This window comes from Ambystoma mexicanum, chromosome 9 (assembly GCF_040938575.1).
Source record: "Ambystoma mexicanum isolate Mex_15411 chromosome 9, UKY_AmexF1_1, whole genome shotgun sequence".
Lineage (NCBI taxonomy): Eukaryota > Metazoa > Chordata > Amphibia > Caudata > Ambystomatidae > Ambystoma > Ambystoma mexicanum.
Window position 1 is genome coordinate 606,699,714 of NC_090931.1, and position 20,652 is coordinate 606,720,365.

The 20,652-nt window shown below is 48.4% G+C and overlaps 1 protein-coding gene across 3 annotated transcripts in view; it reads right to left on the reverse strand.

Annotated features, from left to right (window-relative positions):
* SSH2 (slingshot protein phosphatase 2) overlaps nucleotides 1-20,652 on the reverse strand; it is an 878,905-nt gene that overhangs the window by 78,879 nt on the left and 779,374 nt on the right. For all 3 annotated transcript variants that reach the window (XM_069615249.1, XM_069615247.1, XM_069615248.1), the window contains one exon: nucleotides 304-407. In XM_069615249.1, coding sequence (XP_069471350.1) covers nucleotides 304-407 — 104 coding nt within the window. The remainder of the gene's footprint in view (nucleotides 1-303; nucleotides 408-20,652) is intronic.

Below are 20,652 nucleotides of genomic sequence, written 5' to 3' on the forward strand. Positions count from 1 at the left end.
AAGAGTTGCACAGACATGTAGGGCACAAACCATGACAGAAATTCCTATGTGCAGCAGAGGTTGTGAGTATGTCTTTGATGGTCCAACGAATGTTCTAATGTAAGGTGCCTTCATCTGGTGAGTAACAAAGTTTCAATGTACTGTATTTATGTAGGGTGTGGAGGCTGCAAATAAGAGGTTGCACCTAGCCTGTTGAAACAGCCTCAATTCCCCTCAACCCACAGATTCCACTAAAAGTCTGCTAGACCTTTGGGCCTCCTGCAACGAGCTCGCAGGATGAATAATGTGCGGTTCTTGCTTTACCTGCATGCTTGTTTCGTCGGTGACTGATTCTGGGTGTTGACGAGCCATTTCCTCTTGGTAAAAAGAGCGCAGCTCCTTTCACAGTCAGGAAACTTTCGCTGATGCTGTAAGGGAAAAAAAATAGGCGATTGTAAACAATGACATCTGAGAAAAGAAACCGTGGCATTAACATTCAATGGATATCTGCAGAGGCACGATCGATCACCCCACTCCTGCATAGGAGCTGAGCAGGTGTAATTTGGAAAACAGGCACCAGGCTGTGCTTCACCAGAACAGGGTTCATTCTGCAGTATAACAGGCAATATGTAAATTGGCTTTTTGGCTGATAGTGGGAATGAGATGGCTTTAGGGTGCAGATCTTTAAACTCATCTACTTCAGGGCCAGGGCCAGGCCCAGGGTGAAGCTATATTCCAACCATGAGAGGGCTACGACCACCTTACAGCAAAATCAATTTCTAAATACTTCACAAAAAGCATCCAAGGAGTCACATGTTTGTTACTTGGCATTTATATAGCGCTCTATATAATCGCGCTGGTAGGTGAGCGCACCCGGGAACTGCAGTTCAAGTCAGTAGAGAGGTGGTTTCTTAGGGTGCGTGGGTGCACCTGTTATGTGTGCAGCTGATGTAAGGAGAGGAGTATGAAGAAGGGTACTACCATGACGTGGATGGGACATGCAGTCAATTTTCCATCTGCCACCACACTCCATGTGGACAGCATCCCAACAGAACTGCACAAAATGGGGCTTGGAAATAAAAATGCTGGAAATCCGTGGGTCTTGGGTAGGTGAACATGACATTAACAACAAGTTATAGCTGGGAGGGAGCGAGGGGACAACTCAATCACCCACCAAAAAACGAATATCCAAGAGCAAACACCAGGCGATAAAAGGTCATCATGTATAACTCCGAAGAACAGGGGGTCGGGGGCTGGCAGAACTCTGAAGTTACAGTAAAAAGAAGCAAATGACGTGTCAAGAATTCCTAGGATGGCCGTGAGTTAAGTTCCATGAACCTGCAACGCCTCATACACATGACAGTTATCGGGTGCAAGGGGATAGATCCTAGGCCCTTGGAACAAGTTTCTAATGTGACCAAGGAATGCTCTTCCTTAGAAACACATCGATCAGCATACAGAAGAGAAAGCAATGCTGCCAGGTCCCAAGAAACAGAATATACAAGACTGCAAATAGCCCAGTGAGGTACAAATAGGTCATGATAGACTGCACGGGTGGTTTGGGGGGGGGGGGGGGGGTGGCGAGTGAGTATGGTCAATTTCCAGGAATTAGGACTGGTAAGTGTTTTTCTATAGATTTTTCAGAAGGCTGAAACACCGAACGAATACAGCATGATGTTGACTGGGCCAAAAAAGTATTTGAAAAAGGTAAGAAAACTGCGATGCAGACAGGCTCAGAGTGATGGCAACATACCCTAACATGCAGGAGTATGTGGAGAAGAGTCAGCAGGGTATGTACACCAATGCCAGCTCGATATCTGCGGGAGCAGAGGTGGCCTGGCCTAGTGGCAAAGTTGCTGACTCTGCAACCGAGACACCAAAATTGCAAATCCCAGATATCTCAAATGGTGGGCATTACTATAATGCGCACGGTTGGGCTTTAGAGCTGTGATCAGATCAGACCCACTACTGATTGCTTGCAAATCTTTAGAAAACGCTGATTTGACATATCAGCCCTTGGAAAACGGCTGCCTTGTCCGAGAGCTTTCCATTTTGAAAAAGGTGAACATTAAGGAGTCCGAAGCCCTGGATTTTATGAGCAAATTCAGTGGGTAGGTACATAAAAAAAGTAGATGTGCGAAGATTATAGCAGGTCTTGTGGAAAACGCACGAGGTGCTGAACCCGACTCTTCTGGGTATAAGCAGCAAGCTGGAATCCAAAAGGTGGAGCGGTGGCTCCACGGTGCCCTACGAGGGGCCTCGTTAGCTCTAGGGCATGAGTCACCGACAGCATTATCACTCGCGAGGAAGAACAAAAAAAACACATCAAATATATATGTATATAGTGCCACAAACACCAAATTGCTTGCTCTTGCGTTCCCCCAGTGCACCCAATATACAAAAAATGGTAGTGCTTAGAAGTTGGTTCACCATACTATAAAGAGCTATATTAAAGCAACTGTATATACACGCACACATGCACGCTTACTGGGGGCGTGAAGGGCAAGAGTCCATGTACAGGAGATATTTAGATAGAATAGTTGTCCACAGACTGTCCGAACCTCAAACAATGGTGCTTTGCATGAGCCCATTTGGGATTTAGAAACCAACTTCCAACACGGAATATCTTTCTTTCGTAGTCCTGATGTCTTCGGAGTGAGAATTCCAGGAATTAAATCGTGGCATTAAAAAAAAAAAAATTCAAATTAAATCCTAGCGTGAACATACGAATAAACAAATGTTTCAGCACAGCTGCACATTCCAGTCTCCAGAGCGCCAAGTGCCTCGGGACCAGGAGCACACCGAGGGGGCCGAGCACTATAAAAGTGACTGTAAACACCCAGGCAGTGATCAGTTTCCAACAGCCCTGTTCTTCACACAGAAAAGAGAAATGGAATACTAGTAACTAGGCTCGAAATTGAGGGTGGGGGTGGTGTCTCCTGCTTATAAGAGTCTGGTTAGCTTGACACCAACAGCTACCAGGAGCTATGTTTAGCTTCCCAAGCCAACTGATACCAAGCACACCTATGTGAATTGGACTATGTGCAATTGGGACAATGTAGAAATAAACAGACACTATAGGACATAAGGGATCGTAAACTAACTAAATGATATGCTTGCACTGGATATGGAAACTAGCTTTGCAGAACGCTGTGCATTTTCTAGCGCCTCGTTACCCAGTGGTAGCTCCTGGTCATTGGGTAATGCTGGTTACCCAGGAGTTGCGTTTAGCTCTTGCTTTTCCAATCATAATTTCAATCCCTGCAGTAATCACTTAAAAAATGCAGCATTAATTGTGGTTTTTTTATGCAACTTTGGACGGATACACGGCAGAATGGGGCCTGGCTTATTCGGACCCTATGACCGGCAGGATATAGAATGTAGTGCCTCAAATAGTCCAGCCTTACACACAGCTCATCCACCAACTGCTTCATTTTCATAAAAGGAGGTAGCATAGCAGATGCCCAGGGATAAAAACACTCACTGGAAACAGGAGAAAGGGAAGTACTTTGGGCAGGAGTCCTGAGAAACCTGCCAGAGCGAGCACGGGAAACCAGCGCACTGCTTCCTGCAAGGGAGCGTGGCTGAGTCGTGCGTAGGTTGTGGTCACTGGACAGAGGCCCCGCGCATCCGTCACCTGCTGGACCAGAACAATGAGGCCCGTGTGTGGCGGGCAGCACCTCCTGCTCCGTCAGCACGCAGCGTGGAGGGAAAAGGCCAGACGTATTCGCTCGAGAACTTGACATTTCAACCATAGCAGCTGCTCGGAGTTGGGTGGAGTGGTCCGAGCCCCAGAAGTGCCTGGATGGCCAATAGAGACAGTGACCAGCTAGTCCGCATAGAGCCAGTTATCTTACTCACACTTTCAAGCGAAGTGGGTGTAATCGGCTTTCTACAACCACACAGCACAAAGTGAATACAGCTACAATGTCTACTGGCGTAGTTTAAAATCGCATAAAACCGGGCAGACCGAACCGGCTTCCGGTCGGGGATGGAAAACGAATGGGGCAATTCTTTATTTTCCTTCAATAAGACTGTAGAGTCCACGGAAAGGAAGATGCAGGGTATTTATTCCATACGCGACGACCAAACAGAAAACTGCCGACAGGACAGTCTCTGGTTTTGCATCTGGTTTGGGCTACGTCCTACAAGAAAATTCATTGAACATATGACTTATGACTGTTGGGGGTTGACAATTAGTTTTGTGCAAAACACTGAGAACGGGCTCAGGCATGCATTTAAGAACCGGACACAATCCTTCTCTGGCGTCGGGGCAACCAGTAAAGCGATTGATTGAAGCTGTTGAATAATTGAGAAATCTGCAAATCGAACGAACGGCTGCATTTTGCACACCGTACTAACAATTAAGCGGACAATCCGGCAAGCCCACATACAGTGCATTCCCATTATCAAGTCTAGCAGGGACTTAGGGTGGCAAACACCGCAGCCTGCTCCTCTCCTGGGAGATGTAGCAAATACGAATTAGTCCCTATATAGGAGGCCTACACATCAAGCTGCTTTTACTGACAGTCTGACCAGACTGCCAGATGAACCCCAAATTCCTCACCTTCTCAGCATAGGAGGTATCAACAGCCGAGGAGGTTGGGGGGGGGGGGCAGAGGAGTATTGAACACAGAGTCCTTAAGTGAATATTTAGGCCCAAGGAGAACAACGCCGGTCTTTGAAGGGAAGGGTTCAACTTGAATCCATTATGAGCTATACAGTCACTCATCTCGCTTAGATATGCGGACAGACCATGTAAATCATCGCCTGGACGAGCGGTCTTAAACTATACGCAAGTGTCATCAGGTGGTAACTATGCCCACATTATGCAAATGGCTACATCAGAGGCTGAATACAAATGTGGTATATGGGGAGCGAAAGGGGGGAAACCCCCCCCGCCCCCCCCCGTCAATCCCAAAACAAACATCAGTTTGAGTTGGAAAGAAACTGCCAGTTTAACAGATTTTAATCTGCCAGACAAGAAAAATCGGAACCAGGCAAATGCCAAGTCTGATCACACGGGCATAGCACTACGTCAAGAGTGTAGGATTTTAGGGGCTATAAAGAATGCTGCAGAGGGGTCCACCATCACCAAGAATTACAGGTACCACTCACCTGCATTCACAGAGAGCGGTGCCACTCACTGGTATTCACAGAGACCTATGAAACCTTGAGAAATTCTTGGGATGATTGGTTGCAAAAGCAATCTGGTCCTGAAGATAACTTTGGTCTCAAGAGGTGCTGCATCTCATCTTCCTCAGAGTTTCTTTGCTCAAATTATTGAAGCAGAAAAGCTCTTTGAATACATCCAGTCTCAACAGCCTCTACGCACAGCTGTTGAATCTTCGGCAGCATATGTCGGACCAGGTTTCATACACACATTTGTTCGCTCGGCGTAGAGGTTCAATTACGAATTTAAATGTCCAGGAGAACAGACTTGCACCCTGGCATCCAGTTGCCCAATTCAGGAAAACTGAGAGCCAGCAACCTTACCAGAAGATCAAAATAATCAAATTATATATAAATGTAAAACTAGAGATGTTCCCAGAAGCTGTAAAACACCTAGCAGCAGGGGAAGGCAGTAGCCGAACATCTGGAGGGACAGCAGCCTCTGTACAAACTGCTAATTTGGTGGTATTTTGACCACATGACTTCCACCAAACGTGCCATCTTGCCGTTAAACCTCACCCACATTCTCTACCAGAGAGCCAAACCTCGAGACAGCTCAATAAATAACGTGAACATTACAATGAATCAAGTTAATAGAAAAGGACAAATATACTGAGATGCCACAACCAGCCCTGCAGGGCTCAGTGGCCCTTGTAAGAAGGAAGTGAATGGTAGCTAGAATATGTACCAGGAGGGTATTGGGAGCTTGCTACAGCGTAGGTCTTTAAGATGTGATGCTAAGCCTGTCATACAGGGGGAATCACACTGAACCCATGATGTAAACAACTTAAGTAACAAATCTTGGAGAGCACCACTAAGCTACACCCCGTGAAGCGAGTTATCCGCTGTGGTACAAGGCCAGTCTCTTTACCCAGGTACCCGGTACAGAGGGCTTCAGACCCTTCCATCCTCTCCTCCCGTCTCTCCATATCTTTTTGGAAAGGAGCTTGAATGATGGGAAAAGTTGTTGTGGAACCAGTGAGGTCCAAAAACTGTAGACCTCTTTCCTACAAACCCATGGAGGTAAAAGGGAGGTTTGCTACTAGTCCATACATCAGCATTGGCACCACCGAAGATGCACTCCGACGACCAGCCTATCGACTTGGGGGTAGGCTGACCACAGTGGCAGAAAAAAAAAATACATTTAAAAAAAAAAAAAGAAAAAAAAAATGGGACAAAGTGTCATCGAAGAGGGACTGCATCCATGCACCCTAGAATGCAGCTACGGCTATGTCAAATTCGGTCTAGCTGCTGACATAACTTATCAAACTCCAGACGTACCTCAACGCCTCTGCCATTAGTATACAGCGACAACCTACGATAAATCCGGTCTAGCTGGGCACACATCGAGTCTCCTGCACTAGCACCCTCCGTCTTGACCACCGACAGCACCCACCCACATACATACATGCCCTCTTAGGAGGGCCGGCTAGGCTCCAGTAAGCAACCTAAGTCCTAATCTCAGCAGAATGCACACACACATCTTAAAGTCTACTTTTAAAACTATTTCCCGTACCTGGACTTAAGTCCCCAAGGGTGTTCCAGCCACAAAGCGCATTGAGGCCTTACAAATGGCGCTATATAAACGACGAATACAATGCCTGCAACTGGTACTTCATGTAAACTGTGTGTAGAGTAAATTCTAACTGGCAGAGAGCCAGGACCACATTTGTTTGGTAAATTTAAACTGTTAGATCGCTACATATTGGCTCATTTTACTAGTCCATCAAATCTCACATCGAGATCCCATTATAGGGGCTGGGGTATAGGGGTGCAGGGCATGGACTGGCCGGTAAGCCAACAGGGTAATGAGTGAAGGGCCAGCCTGATCGAGTAAGAGGCCGTTTTGTGGCCCAGCGTGGCCGCTTAGGACTGTGCAGCTGTTAGTTTTATCCCGCATAACCATTTTCCACAAGTTCTTCAAAAATCACACTCCTTGGGAACTACCAAGTTTTTCGTGAAAGGTAATGAATATTTTTGAGGTGGAACTTTTTGTCCCAGTCCAACTCTGGTTCATGCTCAAGGACGCGTATTAGGCAGCACAGTCCATGCAGAAAACCTTTAAAAATGTGGGAAAAGAAAGCAAGCGGTACCTTTTTAGGCAGTACAACAAAAAAGCACCATGAAGCTTCACTAATCGAGTCACTTAAACCTGAAACAGTACAAGCAAGGCGAGTAATTTCAGAGAAACACAGCGTTGAGAGCCCCTTTATAAGCGAACCCCCAAGGAACTTAAAACCTGGCCATCCGTCCCATCCATCCATCCAGCTCTGCCCTTGGCAGGAAAGTTACATTGGAGGCCGCCTGTGCTGAAAGTAGTGAACTTGGCCCACAAAACCAAACCGTGAAACAACATCCCTCGGGGAATGACATCAAATGATCACCACTTGATCCACTATGAATGAGGAGTTCATGAGTGATGAATAACAAACCTGCGATACTATGGCGTGATGGAAAATAATTTCAACACAATTCTATATACACATTTTCAAATGTAGCACTTGTGTGATGCAAGCTAGCCAATCTGCTGCCCCAGGAAGTGGGATTTTTATAGAGATGAAGACTTGTGTTCCAAGCTGCCTAGTGGCTGTGTCCTCCTAGCTTTCCCCCGTTTAGCCTTTCCCAGTCCCACCCACTCATGCAGCCCCCTTCTCCCTTTACCCACCCACTGTGCCTTCATGGCGCCCAGCAATCTAGGCACTCGGCTCAGATGCCCACGTTCCAGGTCGGCCGAGACTTGCTGCAGACTTCAACAGCTCAAGGGTTTACCCTGTGATTCTAACAATGTAATGTATCCATCCTTTCCAGGCATTTACCGGGTGTCAACATCCCCTGGGCCTCATTAAGAGGCCATTGCTTCGCTATGACATCAATTAGGGCCGGTAACCACATGTTAAAAGTACGAGGTCACAATGAATAGGAAAGACAGCAGAGGGTGATGTGTAAAAAAAAAAAAGGCCTCACTGGACAGTTTATAGCACTCCCAGAGCAACCTTGCACAATGTCTTGTGAGACAAATCTACTTCCGGTGACGGCAGAAGTGGGTTGGGAAGCTGCCACAAGCACCCTCTCCAATGTTGCCCATGGCACCATGAGGACTAAAGGCCCCGATAAAATGTATAGTAGAGGCTAACAAGGGGGTTCGCTACAGAGAAAGGCTTCTCTCTGATGCCATCGCCACCCACACGGCCAAAGGTTATAGCTCGTGGATGAAGGCCAACCGCTATTTTCATAAACCAAAAATGATCCCAAGACTATTAACACTCTGGCAACACCAGCCTAGTGGTCCAGAAGCACCTCCACCAAACGAAGATTGTGGAGCCCCTGGCCTTTTGACCCAGCCTCGACGAGGCCCCGAGGGGACGTATAAAATAACACGTAAACTGCGATTTTGATGGAACCTGTTTTAGCCCTAGTCCGGCTCTGCGCGATTGCTGTGACAGGCTGTTTTTGTTGGAGAAGCAGATGTTGGCGCGGCCCCCACCTCGCAGAGCGCACGCACACACCTGCTGCAGCCGCGGTTTCAGCACACATTAAGCTCCAGTTCCCACAACCCCTGGCTCAGTTTACGCGGAAACGTGCCGTGAACCAGAGAGGCCGCACCTCCCTCACGGGGTGTAAAATAAAAAGGCCGCCGAAAACCGAGGGGCATTCGAGACTGGTGGCAAGGGAGCATTGACTGCAGGCTGGCAGGGCAACTGTACTAGGATAATACTGCTGTTTCCCATTGGGCTTGCTGCCAGAAGTTGAGGCTTCGCAGCACTGTAAATTGAGATGCAAATCTTAATGATATTCGTGGTACCAAACTCTGCAGGATGAGTGGTTGAGTAGACCCTTCACCTGCCACACCCGTCCTTTCATCGCCATGACTTGTTGCGATCATAACCAGGCAAATGAGGTGTGCACAGAAAGCTCTGCAGCAAACGTATTACTCCACAGTTATTCACACCAAAGAGCATCAAGAGCCCGGAGGACTGTAAATATTTTCCATAAAACCGGGGTAGGAAATTGGCCAGAACAAGATGGAGCACAGCTCCAGCAAAGTTGGTCTTGCGAGCGCACCTATACGCCCTGAGGCCCAAAGCTCCTCCGCTTTGCTTTTATTGCAAATCACTGGGCTTGGGCACCTTGAAGAACGAGGGTATTGCATGACCTGGTCTGGGGCTCTGGCTCTCCGCCACAACCACTTCACACACACTCCCCCCCGCCGCCCTCCTCCACACCCTCATCATTAAGAGGGGTTCCTAGAGTACATATGCCACTTCCAGCACTGCATAAAACGGTGTGAACATTGTAAACGGACAAGTAGGCAGTTGTACACTGCTTCCACAGTCACTAGACGACCTTTAGGATACAGCAACCTAGCTCATGAACAGGGGTCGACAGGTCAAGCGCTCGCCTCGCCCAGTGGGCCAGCAGTTGCAAATACTGCAAGGCTGGTGCCTAAATGGTTTTGGGCTACCTCCCTGCATCTGATCACCACCCCTCCCCAGGGTAACGAAAAGGCCCGAGAGACTTAGCACCTTCTTGCTATGCTGGTCCCTTGTCAGACACAAGTACACGGCTCATGCTCCCGTGCAGGACGGATAGAGCACCGTGTCAGGTGCTGGCTGGGGATAGATAACATGGTCAAGGTGAGGAAGGCCCAATCTGTTTTTCTTTCTAGGTACTGAGTATTAAACACCTGTGCTGTGAAGAACGGTAAGGGGATTATTGTTCCTATGGCATGTGCACACTGCCTTTGTACACGGAGTACAAAAGCTTCAGAGAACATAGTGACAGGCAGCCATGTTCGGGAATAGTGTTACAAGTCTGATCACGCTTCTGAGCATACAGGCATCACCATGGTGTATGGAGGCGAGTACTTCTTCCAGTTCGAAAACATGCGAAGTTCCCTACTGACTGGGCCGTTGATCCTCCAAGTCCCCCCATGTCATGAACAGATGGGCACCACTTTTAGACCACTGGACTAAAGGTTTTGCTAAATATCAAAGCCTCGCGGGAAGAGACTTGCCAGGGAGCGCAGAGGTAGGTAGGCAGGCAGCCCGCCCTTAGTCGCAGAAAGGCCCAGAATTTCACGCTGAAGGCGTCCCCAGGAAAGGTCTGTACCCGAGAAGCAGAAGAGAGAAGTAGGCTAAGTACAGACGCTCATTAGAGTCTGCTCTGAGAACAGAGTGCGTCCCTTAAGGAAGCTGGTTGAGCAAGCGGCTGGGGAACGCTTCCCCGAGAGGTGTGTTGTGAAACCCACTAGCAGATGAATTGACGTCAAAACGGCGAAGTGGTGTGGCGAGAGCAGGCCAGGATCCCGGCGCTTGGCGGAGGGTTTTGAAAGAGGCTTCGAGCGTGAGAACGGGCCGAGGTCTGCAGATGGCCCATGCAAAGCGAGCGAGCTATTTCCGTCACCAGGGCTGGGAGCGGCACGACGAAGGCCCTGGTCGCGAGACCTTACAGTAGGCGCGACTCGCGGTTTCACCTAACCACCCCATCCAAGGGGCGGGGGAGGGGGACTCGAGGCGCGCACACACCCCCAAGCATGCACCCATGGCTGAAGTAAGGTACACATGGTGGACCCCGACACACTAGGGGCCTCCAGACCCAGGAGCCGCACTGCAGGAGGAATGGCCAATAAGGAAACTAGGGGAACAGTTAGGCAGACGTTCACATTTCAGAGGCATCTCGTGGCTCCCTTATGCACGGTTCTGCACCTCCATGCCAATAAACTCAGCGTCGTACTGGTCGGTCGCTGTGGTTCGCCGTAAGAATAGTTGCCCATTTAGCCACTGGAAAGGGGGTGGGCTGATTGGGCATCATTAGTTTAAACTTTTGACACCTTGGCCTTAAGAAATGGCCTATGCCCACAATAATCTGATGTGGACACATGCAGCCAGCACTCCTTAGAATTCCTGGAATCCACCTAGAGACCTTTTGGGGAACTTCACCCAGTGGTAGCCATCCTCTACAAGTGGTGAGCATTTGTGATTATTGAAATTGGGGCTGGATCTCCACCTCGGACCATACCATGTTGCTATGGAGAATAACAAATATAAATGGAAAAAAGGCATACAAATCACATACTCACGCTACCCTGAGCTTTGAAGAACACAATCCTATTGGTAAAACATATGGACCCAAACCAGATGCACAAAGAACCCCCAAAATCAGAAAAAAAACAATCTTATATGGCAACTCTACTCTGGACCATCACGAAGGCAACAGTCTAACACATCACAAGAGCCTGGGAGAGCTTACAAATGGGAGAAGTAGGAGACACAGATTCACAAACTGAAGATGGGGCGAGGGTGGCGTTCAGCCTCAAGCGATTCTGGTGCTGGTATTTGGTCTGTTCATCAAGCAGGTGAAGAATATGGCCTCCTCAGCCCCACATCCAAAGAAATGGGAGGCACCAACAACCCTCTTAAGCCAGAGGGGCATGATGTGCAAACAGAGTTAATAAGTAAAAGGTTGGTACCTGTATGCACATGAATCCCATTCAAAGAACTAATGAAAGGTTTAGACTTGCATAACCTTAGTATCCATGAGTGCGAACATAATAAAACAAGGCGCAGTCTTCAAACTATTTCTTTGTGTGCTTTTGTTATTGGGTCGATGATGCCCATTCTTTTCTGCCAGCAAAACATGACTAGCTTTCACGTCTCCCAGGTGACAGAACTATACTCCCATGGCCTGAAGGTCTACGTATGTAGGTAGAGGCTCAGCTGTTTCCTCTCAGGCTTATGAAGGACGGCTTCCGATCGGTGAGGGCAGTGGTTTCCGGTATGGCCCGCACCAGCTGCAGGAGACACCTTCCTAGCTGCGCTTCCTGACATCTTCCGCCGTCTGCTTCCCACAGAACAATGTTTGTCTGGCTCAGCCCCACACAGCACTATTTCAAAGAATATACTTTAAGGTGTGGTATCACAAGGCCAGGTCCCACAATTTGAGCTTTGCCACAAGCATTTCTCAGAATGCACCCCCTTCCAATATGACGACTCAAAGAATCAAATCCAACCACCAACCCAACACTAAGGACCCCGTGACAAATGACCACCATGTATGTATGCACCGTTCAAACCAAACATTTTACATAGCAATGCTTACATAACACTTTTATCCCAAGTTCTGAACACATCGAAATAAACAGTATATTGGTAATGAACAAGGAGAAAACAAGCATGGCCCAGAGTTGTAGTTCACATGGCGCAACGACACAATAGACCTTATTCAGCACCATCATAGCCACAGAATTAAATGCTCCATACTCATGAGGAAAGCGTTGAATTGTTGACCACCCAAGACATTCTCCATCATGCAATGCCTGTAAGGCCAGCAATATTCTGAGCACTTGCTTGGATCCACACTCAGCTTCTGCCATACTGCTTACTTAAACCATCCCCCTAAAGTACTGCCGAGAACCCCCAAAGGAGGTCTGCTCACTAAAGTGATGTTGCACCCCCCCTATGGTGCCATAATGTCTCTCCCACCACTCCCCCATTTCTTTTTTACTACCCAAGGCATAGAAAGGAGTACGCTTTGGGGCTCAAAGCTCTCAGAACCGTCCACCCTTTCAGATGGGACCAGGCCACAAACGTTTTAGTGTTGGTTACAGGCAGAGAGCATAGACTCCCAAACAAGTTATATTGCAGAGGAGGTCGAATACTGAAAGGTGTTCCCAGATAAACCGGCAGCGTTCCTTCTTCAAAGTGCATGTATAGATGCCAGACACTGATCGCATGGCAGTAGAGAACAAAGGAAATCGAGATCAAAAGAGTGCAGTCAATATAAAGCAATTGTCGGTGGCAGACACGTGCTTTTTAACAGTAGTGTCAGGGAATGTATTTTTGGGCCACAGGCTGAGTACAAAATCAAACCCATCCCGCAACCCCCCCCCCTCAACCCAATCAATTTTGCAGCATTTTGATTAAAGGATTCCATGCAAGTGCGCTGCACACAGATCGATCCCTTTCGCATGTAGGGTCCTAGGAAGGGAGCCATTGAGCTTCCTTTAATACGGGAACCGAGCAGAGACTTACAAGGAAGGCTCAAGGTTAGCCCGCGATCAAGCATCACACCTACTGCCCCTAAAATTGACTACTGGACACGCTTGGCTTGTCTCGTGGACAAAGACGGAATGTGATTAGGCACACCCGTCCCCCAACGTCCCTTAACCAGCCACCCATGGCAGATGCAACTACAAGGGTGCAGGAATGCACCCCAAAATCTGAAAACAGATTACCCCATTGGAGAAGTGTGATGAAACCAATGGTCCTGCTCCCCCCTGCGCACTCCCATAAGGAGACCGACGCAGCATAGAATAAGAAGGGTATACAACTAAATAAATGGGTCTCTTCTCAAAATGTGGTGCGAGGCTCCTCATATTCATTGAACCCTCTTGGCCCTCTCCCTGCTCCCAACTGTGAGGCTAAAAACCTCGGGGTCATCTTCGACTCCACACTCTCCTTCTCTCCTCACATCTCTGATATCTCTAAGAAGTCACTACCGGCTGCACCTCCTCAGGGATATTCTTCCTTTCCTATCCTTTTATCCTTTTCCCAGACGCTCATTTTCTCCAGAGCTCTGGTTCTCGCTAGGCTGGACTATTCAACAGCCTCTTTCTAAATCTGCCTGCTTCTACTCTCTGCAGCTCATCCAGAACCGGACTGCAAGACTTTTCCTTGGCCTCAAGCCCAGGGATCGTATCTCTCCAGGACTGAAATCTCTGCACTGGCTCCCAGTGGCTGCGAGGACAGTTCAAAACCCTCTGCATCGTCCATAAGGCCTTCTGGGGCCTCAATACCTTCAACTCCATCGTCCTAAAAATCTTCCATCTCAAGCTCTTCGCTCATCCACCTCCAACTCCCTCAGGGTCAATCGCTTCTCCAAGCAACGAGTTGGTGGTAGATCACTTTCTTTGGCCGCGGCCTCCCTCTGGAACAGCCTCCCTGCCCCCCTGAAACTTGAGAACCATCTCCGGTTTCGAAAGCACTTCAAAACCCCTCTTTGCTTCTGCATTTTCGCCTCCCCTCACCTGCTGATTTCCTGGCTTATACTGAAGCTGCACTTGTTTAGCTGGCCACCCTCTGATCTCGGGCCCAGGTTCCCACCCCCTCCTCCACCAGTCACACACCTGCACTGCCCTCCTGTATACCCCCAGACTTGGGGGCTGTTCTCTGTATCCCTACAGTCCTACCACAAGCACTTGACACCCGATCCCTGCACTTACCCTTCTCCCTTGCACTTGCCACCTGCTGGCCGTACTTTATTTTGTTATTCTATTATCCCATGTACTGCACTGTCCCCTTCCCACACCCTGCAGTTTCCGCTTCCCCCTTCCCATGTACTCGCACGATCTGAATGACGCCTGGCCTAGTAGGATCGCTGTCTGTCTTCCCTATGTTCCTCCTCCATTGCCGTCGCGCCTTGAAACACTTGTGTATAGGCGCGTTTTAAATGCCACATCGTAACACAGCGATAAACATTAACTTGCGGGTATCTGGAGCCCCCTTGATAACGGGGGCCTCTATGCCACAGGGGCTCTCCCCACTAGTGAACCACCGTCAAGGGCCCTCAATAAACGGGCCACTAAGAACCGTCGAAGCTACTAAACTGCTCACACAGGCGCGGGAAGCACAAGCAGCACCCAACATGACCAGGAGGGAAGAAGGAAAAGGGAAATCATAATGCACTCCTTTCTTCGCCTGCAGTCATTTTGCCCCGCCGTATACAGGAGTAGACCCTCGCCTTAATCCCGGACACATCCAGCAATCTGAACTCCAGCAGGCGTAGAGACTCAAGTACACGTGGGCAGTGCTTTGAAGATGCACTGTGTGCGATCAGGCATTTGGGCCCAAGCAAACGAGAGCCCTACGAGTCAAGTCTGGAGCTTGCAGCAGGGGCTTCATAGCCGGAATGCCCCTTCGCTGACACTTGGCCATGTTTGGGCCTGCGAAGCTCGGCCCAGAAGAGAGGTAGCGCTTTAAATACTGTAACTGAAGTGCAGCCGAAGGGCGATCTCGAGGTGCCGTCCTTCCCCGTCAAGCCCAGAGCTATTCTTAGCCCAGCCCGACTGGCCGAAAGCTAACTCGCCTGACATGTCCTACACCAGCTAGGGTGCTTCTCGATGGCACCCTAGGGGCTGCTGCAGGGCTTCCTAGAAAGCTCAGGGATGTGGTGGGAACAATTGTACAAGGGCTACATCGGTGCGGAAACTACACGCATATCCTGTCGAAAATCAGGGCAGTAAGACACCAGCCCAGCAATTAACACATTATTTCAACAGACAAAATAAGGCAATCCCTACCAGATCAGGTGGGGAAACAAAAACCCAGAAACAAGCATTTATTAATCCCAAGTATTTGCTATTGTTCCATATGAGCTCTTAATGTGTAAGGCATACCAAAATATCAAAAATAAATCAAATAACTTGGATATTGCAATCTATTCGCAGGAAGGACACTGAATAACATGACAGGGAATAACAATCAATTGCATAAATCACAAGCACAATGAACAAGTGTGTTACAATAAGCAAGCACATGAGCACCCCATTTATAAGAAAGTGATTAACAGAATCCGAGACCATAGGCAGACACTTTTTAGTTGCATGTTTTAACCCCACCCAAGACCGAAAACGAATAAAAAGGATTTCCTTCAAAACACTCTGCATAACCTACAAAGCAATCCATGGCAGACGAGCCTAATTTCCGCAACAACAACAAAAAATATCCATTTATAGACCGAAACGAATCCGGAGATCCAGCAATGACCGCTTGAACACAAACAATATTCAGAAATAAAATATGGTAGATTAGCCTTCTGATACATCTCCATACAACTTAAGAACCCACTTCCCAAGAAAATATGTACAACAGAAGAACATCCAACCCTCAGAAATCACTAAGAAGCTGGCTCTTAATTTGCCAACTTAGAAAGCACACCACGGGCTAAGAGAAACAAGCAATCGCAATACAGAAGAGACCCCACAAATTATGGGGTCAACTTTCCCGTGGATAAAGTCAACCAAACTGAGCATGCCAAGCGAAAGAAAGCTACTTATCAGTAACCACCGAATAAGGCATCGGAGTCTAAACTAAACAATCTACGCAACTTGGACATAAGGATCTCCCCTGCCTACCATTAACCCTACTAAAGCTCTCCATATTCCTGCAAACACGCCACACACTCTCCAAATACAACACACACAGATGACTACAACACCAACTCTAAAATCATACAGAAAAATGCACACTTCCCCCCAAAAACCCACAATCATGCCAAACTCAACTCCAGAGGCACACAAAACAATACCACCTAGAAGCAAACTCAACCCAGTGACCGTTTTTCCCGAAATGAAACTAGCAATCCTGCACCATCACTCGCCTTCCACCAAGAAAACCTCCCACTAACAAGCCCCCCCCCCACTCCCTTTCGTCTCAGATCCACCAGAATGCCTGGAGACAATGAACATAGCAGCAGTGCGTGGTGGGATCAATCCCATTAACATAACATTCACCATTCCTCTGGCTTCTTGCCACTGCGGGGGCCCTAGTGAGATGTAGTGTGCAGCTAACTGCGAAAGGTCGATTGCCACATAATACCAAGAGAGCGAGGACATGCTTTGTTGTGCAGATCATGGGAATGCACTGTATACATTGCAGACATGATGATGGCAAAAGTGCCATCATTGGCAGTAGCAGCTCAGGTAGGGAAGGCCCTAAGAAAAACAGGTGTGGGGTGAAATGAAAGATTACCTACAATAACAGCAATTAGAAAACACTAGCAGAATTTGTTTGGCACTCGGGAGAAAACAAATCCATGATGCATTGGTTCTGCACCCGTCTTCTAGACCTGGGGTCAGAGGCCTAGGTGAGCAATTACCAGGGGGCCATGTGAGGATCGAGCTACAGAGCCCAAGGCTAGCAATTAGACGCTAAACACAGGCAGCGAGGGACATCTTGGTCTCCCGAAGAGTTCCCACGCCATGGTTAGGGCATCAACACTTCACTTTCCCTGTGCCCCAACAGGTTTCCCTGGTAAAGGGAGAACTTTGAACTCACAGTTAAGGTGCCTGGTGCACCACAGTGCCCAGAGCTGGGACCTCTGACACACATGTGCTCAACTCGCTCCCCAATGCCGAAAGTTTGGTCTGGCTAGCCGCGCCCCACACACACACACACACACACCTCCCTACACCCCCCTAGGTGTATGGTTCACCAGTGGTCCATGATTATTATCGGTTTCCAACCCATTACTGTGCAGTCTTAAGCATGATGTGTATCAAGCTCTAAACAGCAAGAGCACAGTACACCTTTGGGGGCGGGACGGAGCCTTGCACGCCATAATAAATAGGCCTATATACAGCAGAAATGCCCATGCTGACTAGGTGCTGCCCTTAGAGGAGATGCTTAGTGGTGATAAATTGAAAACAAACATTCTGGAAGGTTTGGGGGTGATCACTTGATCGTGCTGAGGGACAGGCGTCGACTGTTGTGGGAGGGATGGGGCATGGCCCGAGTGGATACACCAGAGGGTCGTAAAGGAAGGGCCATGGTATCTTCAGCAAAACAAATGATGGAAGGTTTGGAATGAATCCTAACCTGTGCCATTGCTCTGGGCAAGCCTCCAGACATCGTTCTTCGACTGGCAAGACATGACAAAAGGGGAAAGGACCATATGCAAATCATGCTTGGTCCCAGCTAAAAAGGTAAGTCCAGCACGAACTGCTTGGTCACATCCCTTCGGCACGAGACCAGAAGCATCCCCAGACATGTTTGTCTTGTTGGGCCTCATCAGTGAGGAGTAGCTTGGTCTCTAGGCCCAGCAGGCACGGGACCCATATCTCTTTTTGGGTATGGTATCTTCAGGCCTCGATTTATGTGGCACAGTGCAAAACAGAGTCCTTTCCTTTAGGAGCGCCACTGGATTCCAAGAAAGCAATGACAACCCACACCAGCCTTCCGCATGACAATACAAGCAAACAGAAGGCTGCTGCCCATTTGCCCCAGAAGCCTGAATCCACCCTGGCCCTCCCAAGATTCCCTGCCGCCCCCCTCGCAACCAGCCCAATTGTCCTGAAATATGGAGACAGCGTGGCGTGTTGTCCCTGGTGGATTGTGGCAGGCCACAGATTGTCATCCACATTTACTGCCACAGCAAATCGGAAAAAAAAGACAAATCGAGGAGTAGGAAAAACAAAAAAAGGGAACAATACAACAAACGAGAGGCAAAGTGTAAGGTTAGAAAGTGTCCGAACTGTTTCTGTGCGTGTACACATCCAACGTTTTACTCTCTCTGGCTGCCCCCCCCTAGGTCCCCGTCATGGGTAAAAGAACTTCAGTATCTTCGAGTGGCTGCGAATCACCCAAAAGTCATTTAATCATCGCCTGCCTCTCAAATCAGAAGAGGGTTAAAGGTGACGCCCGCGTAATACTGAACCGGTCTGTCACCCCCGTGGCCTAAAGGCTCTCTTAGACACAAGGAGGCAGGCATTGTGCTGTAGGCGCAGGACACTTCGCTGACTCAAAGCAGTGACGCACACATCGGCCACAACATGCCTCCCACCAACACAGCAGTCGGCATGAAGGATGCTTTGTTTCCTGCGCCTGACCCCGGTCAAGAAGTTGCCCCCCGTGCCATCGCGATGGATATTCATTAGACACTGGAGTGGGAACGGCACGCTGCTATTGTGGGCTCCCCACTCCTCACATGCCCGCTGCTTGGGTAACTGCCGGGCATTAGATGATCAGACTGGGTGGACCCACTCCATGCTTGGCAGAGTCTCTCCCGGGGCTCCATCGGCACCAAACACTGCCAAACTATAACAGAACTTTCCGGCACATAAAGGTCAAATGTTTCCAGGAAACAAATACGTACATCCGGACAAAAATCTTCCATTGCAAAACTAGGATAGGGCTTTAAAGCACTACCTTCCTTCGGGAACGTTGGGGTGTCAAACCCAGACAGTGAGCCGCTTTGGATTCAAATGCAACTCCCGGGGCTGGAAACCACAAATCAAAGTAGGCAACGGTAGTTTGTGGATTTTTAAAGTGATGGGATGTAAAAGGTTTTCCAGGAAGTTCTAGGAGTGAACTGAAATCCGTTGCCATTGTTTACGAGTTTTCCCCAGCAAAGGGTTTCAAAATAATGTGTCAAAATGGTGCATTTTACAGTACACATTTCAGGAGGAATTGGATATAAAGCCAAACAGTTTGCTAGAGGAACAATTGAACTATTCCAAAACTTCATGTCAGGTGACCTAAACAGGAGCATTTTACAGCAGCAAATCACTGATGCGCCCAACAAGTAGGCGTTTGTGGTGGGGAGAGCGTGAATTGGGAATGGGAGGGGGGGGGGCAAGGCACTAGAGGATAAAAGGGGCAGCAGTGAAGGGCTGGGGCTTAGGAAGAAGATGCAGCTCCTGAGAGCAGGGTCGGATTGGCCTTTCGGCCCGTGGCCGGGCCAAAATCATCCCTGGGGAGTGGGGGCCGGTTTCTTGTTTTGGAGAAAGAAAAATTGAAAAAATAAATGAACAAACTCCCCTCTCCCCCCCCCCCATTTTTTTCTTTCAAAAAGCCTTTCATACGTCTTAGATCAATAAACGAGTACCAACACCAGTTGGGTGATATTGTATGCATATTTGTTCTATAAAAAAATAGCTTAAGCCTAAGTGCTATACAATAACATAATCATTTGGCCTTGGACGTCTGCTTGCATTCACAGTAATTTAGTGTACTTAGGAAAAATGCTATTTAATGCCACTTCCTGTTTTTTCAAGGGGTGAAAGGTTGTGTGTCATTGCTTCCTGGGATGTCACAGATGGGATCACAAGACGTCACTTCCGGTGATGTCATCAGAGGTCAAGGGTTGTGAGGCAAGGGGTGGGCCACTTTTTTTGGGGTGACCGGGCCTACTACTTGTCCCTGAGAGTTGTAGCTCGCAGGAACCTTCTCATGGGTGTCCATCAGTACAGCTTGGGCTCCTCAATTTTATGCCTAGGGATTTTCTACCTCCTGCTCCTTAGGTCTTCATGGAAGAAAAAAAAAAAAAAGAGCAAACCCATGACCGTGCCTCGTGCCCCAGGTGTTGCTCAGGCAGCAAATCGCTGGGCAATGTGCAGATACCCCACCTCCGACCATTCCCACTCTGGCATCCACGCCCCCAGACTCCACCATCAGCCATCTCCAGGTGTGTTTCGGACACTGGGTCATCCCTGGCTCTCAGCTAGATGAAAAAATAATAAACATCGAGTACTGGCAAAACCACCACCCCGCATCCTATGGATGTACAACCACAACAAAAACAAGACACATTTAGAAGGTGCATTGCTGTCATGACTACTCAATTCCTTTCTACTTTAAGTAATTTTATGGCAAGGCATGCAGACGTGTGGCTCCGTAAAACTAATGCAACCATATTGGAAGATTAAGGAGAATTTGGGTGCAACTTCAGAGTTTGGTGGTAATGTCTGATCAGTGGCCAGACGCCTACATTGGGCTCTTAACATTC